At 31.9% G+C, this 7,684-nt stretch overlaps 1 protein-coding gene across 1 annotated transcript in view; it reads left to right on the plus strand.

Annotated features, from left to right (window-relative positions):
- Positions 1-7,684, plus strand: part of LOC106474270 (golgin subfamily A member 5-like) — a gene marked incomplete at its 5' end in the record, with an annotated part of 20,720 nt that overhangs the window by 7,759 nt on the left and 5,277 nt on the right. Inside the window, 5 exons of the mRNA XM_013934959.2 lie at positions 869-975; positions 2,023-2,343; positions 5,897-5,995; positions 6,354-6,503; positions 7,086-7,173. Of these exons, the coding sequence (XP_013790413.2) occupies positions 869-975; positions 2,023-2,343; positions 5,897-5,995; positions 6,354-6,503; positions 7,086-7,173 (765 nt within the window). The remainder of the gene's footprint in view (positions 1-868; positions 976-2,022; positions 2,344-5,896; positions 5,996-6,353; positions 6,504-7,085; positions 7,174-7,684) is intronic.

A 7,684-nucleotide genomic window follows, 5' to 3' on the forward strand; every position in this document is an offset into this window, starting at 1 on the left:
ATTGTACATTTGCTGTTATGTTAGACTTGTATTAAAGTTTTTCTTTATTACCCATTCAAGCCCTCTCCAACCATTATTATATTGTGGTTTGGATTCAAACCCAACCAATTTTTCTGTCCCTTTTGGTTGTGCTCCTTCCACTTTCTGTCCACATATGTGACACCTATTTCCTCATTGGGTGCAGAGTATACCTGGTACAGAAGTGGTGCTGTTTCCCAAATGTGTTCCTCTCCCAATAGGGATCACACTTAATGGGTGTTCTTTGGATGCTTTTGAAGGATACTTATTTCTCTCCCTCTCACCAGTCCCTCCACCTGTTCAATGTGGGATTCTAGCTATACATGTGAGTGGATATAATGTACCATATTGGAAACTGGTGCTTTCTTTTTTGCCTAATTTCAAAGTGATAGTTCAGTAGAATTGAATAGAGGGAGTCGCACGTGTAAGAAGGGTGTGTCACATTCCTATTGGTGGAGGGTTGTCGCATGATGACTTACATGTGAGACGCAGTTGAACCACAGTGATCATGAGGTATGTGGGAGTTCGAGGCTTCTGGCATGCAAAAAGATTTTTGCATATAGAGGGTAACACTGAAAGAATAGGACCTATCTGAAATATATTTTCAGTATTGGAAACTCTGAAAAACACTGGGGAGAATATTGAAATATTCAGTTTAAAATTTGTCTTCATTAGTAGTGTTGTCTAATTTATATCTTTTTTCCCCCTCTCTCTTTTCTCAATAATGTATCAAATTAGCAATGTAGCAAGTATGTTTTTGCAGTAAGGTGGTTGGAACTTACACAGCTTGAGCTAAAGAGTTAAATCAAAATGCATTTCAGTCTGTTTTGAGTTGCATTTTCCTTTTTAGCTCAGAAGAAAGAACTTACCTTGCAAGTGAGAACTCTCAAAACCACGTTAGAAAACACACGTCAAGAACTGTCGGACTACAAGCAAAAAGCTCAGCGTATTCTTCAGGTACCAAAGGATTATCATAAAAAATAATATCAGAAATATGATGCTTTTATCTTTAGTTTGTAAGGTATGTTATTTCAGTATCGTCATAGCAAAACTAACAAAGCAAGAATTGTGTAAATATGCACTTCTGTTTTACTGCTAAGTGTTTAGTCTTTGAGAGAAAATATTTGTAATTTAATTGCTTTCCTTTTAATAGCTGATATTGGACTGTGATTTGTTACATCAAGTACAAAACAAAACATACATGATACTGATACTTTTTCACAGTTTCAAGTAAGCTGAAAACAAGAAAATTTTTGTCTTATCTCTTGGCTCTTGCTGCCAATAAATAAGTTAACTACAATATCCATGACTGTATCTCAAATTATCTGTCAACACCATAAAAAAACAAGCTTGTAAGTCAAATTTTAATTAATTAGTTTTGAAAGGTGGAATGGATAATTACAAAGTATTCCTTTAACTCTTTCAACACGGTCTTGGTCCCTGGGACTGACCTCGTAACCATTTTGTGCTTGTTATAATTTTCATGCTATAACTTTCAAGTTAGTAAGCATATGTAAGCAAAATTTGGCATATTATTAGCAAACATTACAATACTTTCATATGCAAAATATAAAATTTTTTAATTAAGTTTTAAGGTTCGTAAAGCAATGTTTTTCTCATCCCTGTTTTTCTTTTTGCATATTGCCTATCTAACATGCAAAGTAATTTTCATTTTAAGATTTAAAAGTACTTTTATGCATCAGAAAATCTTCAAATTTCACATGCAAAACCTTTATAATGTCCAGATAGTTATGAAATGTTTCTTAAAAAAAACTTTATATTTCATCTTTTATTTTCAGTAATTAATCTCTGTTTTCTTCAAACACTTAATTGTATGTAAACACAGAAAGGTAATTTTATAAGAATATCAAACTTTTGTTGATACAGATTAACATATATGTGCACTGGAGAAGGAATAAATCTTTTGATTCATTTTATACTGGAACTTAATAAAAAGATTAATATTGTTGACTTAGTAATTAATAGACATTTTTGATTTCCTAGTCTAAAGATCGACTGATAGCAAGTCTGAAAGAGACAAGGGGCATCAATAATGAAAATTTAGAGAAAACATCAAACCCAACAGCAGCAGCTTACAAAGCAGATCTTGAAGAACTACATCAAGATCGAGATCAGTTAAAAGAAGAATTGGAAAATTCCAAAATAAACATAGAAGCTTTGAAAGCAGAGCTACAAGAAATGGCAGAAAATTACCAAAATGAAGTTGAATCTAACCAAGAGCAGTTAAGGTCATTAAAAGAACAGCTTCAGGAAGAACATCAGTGTAGAGAGGATTTGGAACAAGAAAATCTTCAAAACATTGAGGTACAGTGTCATTTTCAAAAGCTATAACCCAACTTCAAACCAAAAGCATTTATACGTATCTAAATGCCTAGAATTAAAAAACAACAACACTAAATTAGAATTGTATAAAAAGATTCATAAACACCGAGTAACACAATGTAACATTCAATCTGTATATCTTCCAATTATATTAAACAGATAATTGCCTTGAACAAAATTCTTACATCAAAACATAAATAAGTTCACATTGTTTGGAAAATAAATATGGATATTCATTCTTGATTTAAAGAGTCAATGAAATTTTTAAAGGTTTCCAAAATTAGTATACAGTTTTTAATCCTTTTACAATGGCCTGATGTATTTTACAATAGCTCGACTGGAGAAGGACATTTATGTAATAATACATATAGTAACTCTGAGATATCCTCATAAAACCTAGTAAGATTTTGTTGAAGTATTTTGTACACAAAAAATGACATTATTTTGATTAAGTCTTTCTACTAAAAATGTGTTATTTGCCTATAGTAATTTGCACTCAAACTCTGAATAATTCAAGTGCAAGGTGACTTTCATGTTTTAGTATAAAAATGCTTTTCTTCACCTTATGGTTTTCATATTTTATTTACATAACCTCTAGAACTTCCTAATTGAATATTAAATGTTTTTAAGGTAAATGTTTATATTTTATTTTTCTCTATCTTATCACTAACTGTAGATTTATCATCAACATACAGTGCAATGAAATGTTTAAAATAAATTATGTATTATGGCGATTTTTTGTAAGGGTATAAATAAGTCTGATTCTTGCAAGACATTGCACTCCTGAAAATGACACAGTAAACATGTTAAAACATGTGGAGTGTATGAGACTGTTTCCTGTGTCCAGTCTCTTTAGAGATTTTCTTTGATTCTGTTCAGTAAGTTATTTGGTATGTTATTGTTTTTTTGAGACTGGAAACAGTGTCATTTTTAGAATTGTTTACAATAAATTGTTGTTTATTGAAAATTGAGTTTTTAACTTGACCATTTACACAAGTGTCAATGAATTGTAATATCTAGTGTGTTGTTTGAACTCAGTACACAAGTAATGATTTGACATGTGGCTGAACTGTCTATTCTACTGTTCAAATTTGTTTTTCAGTACACGGGTATTGATTTGACTCGTAGCTGAACTGTTTATTCTGCTGTTTAAATTCTTTCCTTAATACACCAGTATTGATTTGGCATGTAACTGAACTGTCTATTCTGTTGTTTAAATTATTTCCTCAGTACACAAGTATTGGTTTTATGTGCAGCTGAACTGCCTATTCTACTATTTATATTCTTTCTTCAATACACAAGTATTGATTTTACGTATAGTTGAAATGTCCAATCTGCTGTTTGAATTCTATTCTTGGTAGACAAGTATTAACATGATGTTTAACCATTTCCAACCCAGTGACATGACTTTGGCCACTATTGCATTTGCATTTCTAAAAATCAATAACTCGGGAATGAAACCGTATCTAAAACACAGACGTGTTAAAAAATAAAAACATGATAACTAATGTTACATTATGTAACACATCCATAATGGTTGATCTGAAAGTTAAGTTTCACACGTGCTTGTTAGCAAAATACAAACACAGATCTTATGAAAAAGTGCTTGCCCACTTTGTTGAAAGAAATTTTGCAATGTAATGTGATGTATATCATTAAAAGTAAAACTAGTATAAATAGATGTGTTGCCAAGTTTTATGTTCACATTTGGGACTTCAAATATTCCTACTCCCCAGATACTATTTACAGGTGTAGGTAAAAGTCTAAATTAGGATCAGTAGTTTGAATATTTTATATAATACTTTATCCAGAACACGTGCTAACAAAATATACATCAAAACAACATTATAAATATGTAATTTCTAGTATAGTTTTATTTTGTAGGTAATTTAATGGGAGAGAGCAAACAGAATTTTTTAAAACTTAATGGTGTCAGTTGCTTTTGCAAAAACCAAGATACAAGGCTGGAAAGCTTTAATTATGTACTGTTTTATTTTTTACCCTAATTCTAATTTGTAAATGATGTAGCTAATAATTATAATTCACCTACTTAATCTGTTGTTGCTCATGCAATTGTTAACATGAATAGCAACTTGACCACTGCTGTGTCTGTTGTATCAAAGCTGGACTGATAAGTCCATCTATTGGGCAGATGGCCTCATCAACACTGAATATAATGGATATAGTGTAGTTGACATATTACCAGTACATTCAATTTTAAGTTATTAGAATTAGTTAACTATTGTGTAGTTGTCTTGTTGTTTTTGATGTGTTCATATTTATTACTTACTTGTAGTAGCAACAATTTCTGTATCTTGTGATATTAGTGTTCAGAAAATAGTACTGCAGTGTAGTCTTGTGGCTTGAACCATGAAGAAATTGATTAATAATGATAATAATAAGTAAGAAAACAAACAGTTTAGGTTATCCAAAACTTACAAACTTCAAAATATTCTGAGAGGAAAAATTCATGTAACTGACTTGACTTTTATTTGAGTAATGATATCTACTGAATTATGTTTCCAAGTGTGTTGTTTTGTAGGTAACTTACATTTTAATGGATGATGGTAAAATAAATATAAACATGAATATAATAACAGAACTTTCAACAAACAGTACATACAAATATTGTTACTCAATTGACACAAGCCTTTTCATATTTAGTGACTAACTTTTATAATACGAAGAGGCCACAACCATGCCTTATAATACTTCCAGGGGGCCCTTAAGGTGCATAACAAGTTTGGTTGAGATTGTTCAAAAAATATATCCATGAAAAATGGATAGTTGCCCCTAGGGAGTAACATTAGAGGTCAGATCGGACACCCCTTTTGACACTCCTGGGGGGGAGGACTAATAGTGGATACTGATGGTGGTTGAGATCAGTAACAAAATATAGGTGTGAAAGATAGAGACATAGAAACAATAACCCCCCTAAAGAGTGACACGGGAGGTCAGATCAACCACTTCTTTTAACACTCTGGAGGTTCTAAGAGTGCATGCCAAGTAGGGTTGAGATTGGTCAAAAAAGTGTAGACATGAAAAGCAAACACAAAAACAGCACTTCTGCTTTACATATACATATAATAGTACTGTCTGTTGTATGTGCATGTAGCTACCTCGCAGGGTGTGGATGGATCTTTACCAGATTTGGTATGGTGGTTCATTGGGTCCATGGGGAAATACATACAAATTTTCAGTTTGTGCTTTTTATGGGTGCTTTTGCATTTTTTGCCACTACCTTGCCCTCTGTTGATGGATATTCACCAAATATGGCATGAAGATTTGTTCAGTCCATGTGAAGATATATGCAAATTTGTGGCTTCACATTTTGTGTTTTGCAGTTTTTATAGGTGTTTTTTAAAATTACATATAAGAGAAACAACTTTCATGCCCTAAGATAACCTTTTATTAATCATGAATTTACATAATTTCCATTCAGGGGACGGGTACTCCAGCTAGTTTTAATATATATAGTGAGAGAGAGAGAGTAAGATAATGTAGTTTTGTGAAGAGATTTTTTTTGTTGCTGTAGGAATTAAAGTACCTCAGAGAAGATCTAACCCACACCAAGACCACCTTACAAGGCAGAATTCATGACAGGGAGTTAGAAATTGATAAACTAAGGAAGCAGGTTTGTGATTTCATTCTACCATAACTTTCAAAGCTGGACAGTTTGTTTACAGGAAAAGCATTATGACCAAAAATTTAAGTAACCTAATTGTGATTTATATATTGTATTTAAAATATTTTCTTCCTGTGCTACTGTAAAGATAAGATCAACAAGAGTATATTGATGTACTTATGCTTGCCTTCAATAAGGGTTAATTCATCATCTTATAAATAATAATATCAAAGTGGATCATTTGGGAAAAGTAAATTAAAAACCATACTTGCAGCCAAGAAATCCTTTGAAAAACCTAGTCTTTCATTAAAAATCATATGTTTGCGTGATTGCCGTTTTTGATTATGTTTGTCTGTATTTCACATAGCTTACGGCCAAGGCTCTCAACACAAACAGTCAGGCAGAACTGGAGTCACGTCTACATGCATTGACTGAGAACTTAATCCAAAAACAAACATTAGTAGAAGCTTTGAGCACTGAAAAGAACTCTCTTTTTCTACAATTGGAACGCCTGGAGGTGAGTTGCATGGGACTCTGAGATCGAATATATTTGTCCTTGTAGCTCTTTAAATCTAATTCAGTAGCAATCTCTTCACAAGACAAAATTAACTGTATAGACCTGGTGAAAAAAGCAGACTGAGCTATACATTTTAAATTATACATCAACTTATTGTGTTCTCAAAGGCCTTTCCATAGCTTTTTTGCAGACCTCCTGGGATTCATGAACTCTGATTGAGGATAAGTATAATTGATTAAGTACTGGATAGGCTTGAAAACAGTAATAAAAAATAAGCTGATGTTAATTATACTGGAGGAGTTGAAGATTTTATTGAAGTTATTACTTTCAATCTATTATTTTATTTAACATACTGGAATGAATTGATATTGAATACTTGAGTTAGAAAAGCATTATCACTAGAAGGCATCTGCTATATTTTCAAACAAATATTCTTTAGTAGTATAAAATAAGTAAGTTAACAAAGAAATTTGACTTTTAATAGGATTTAGTGCTTGGCAATATCATTTTAATAATTTTCAGTGGTGTTGATGAACCAGAATGACCCTTTAATAAAATTACAACTCTTCATTTCTACTACAGCAACAGATGAAAGATTCCCAGTTCCACACACCACGAGGACCCACAACAGTGGTAGGGATTGGTCACTCAGATGATAGTAATCTTCAGTGTAAGTTAGACATGTCTTATTAGAGTAGATGTTGATGTGACTTTTAGATTCGGTGGTCATATTTCTCATGATAAATCTTAAATATATTACAGAGTAAACTATGTTTGGAAGTACTACAATATCAATGGCATAATTAACTTCTCAAACTGCTTTGTTTATTTTAGTTTTAAATTATGTGTTAATGATCTGGCTGTATAAGTCCAGCTGCTGTGCATTAAAATTAATTTAGATATTCCAAACACTGTAAGTTTAATTTACTACTTGATATTTAGAGTGCAGTTCTTAAGCTTGTTAACTATTTTAACCTGGGCTCGGTCCCTGGGACCAACCTCATAACCATTTTGTGCTTGTTATAATTTTCATGCTATAACTTTTAAATTAGTAAGCATATGTTAACAAAATATGGTACATTATCAGTAAGCACTACAATGCTTTCATATGCAAAATATCTAATTTTTTATCAAGTCTTAAGGTTTGTAAAGCAATGTTTCTCTCATGCCTTTTTTTTTTC

The sequence above is a fragment of the Limulus polyphemus genome, unplaced genomic scaffold (genome assembly GCF_000517525.1).
Source record: "Limulus polyphemus unplaced genomic scaffold, Limulus_polyphemus-2.1.2 Scaffold7010, whole genome shotgun sequence".
Classification (NCBI taxonomy): domain Eukaryota; kingdom Metazoa; phylum Arthropoda; class Merostomata; order Xiphosura; family Limulidae; genus Limulus; species Limulus polyphemus.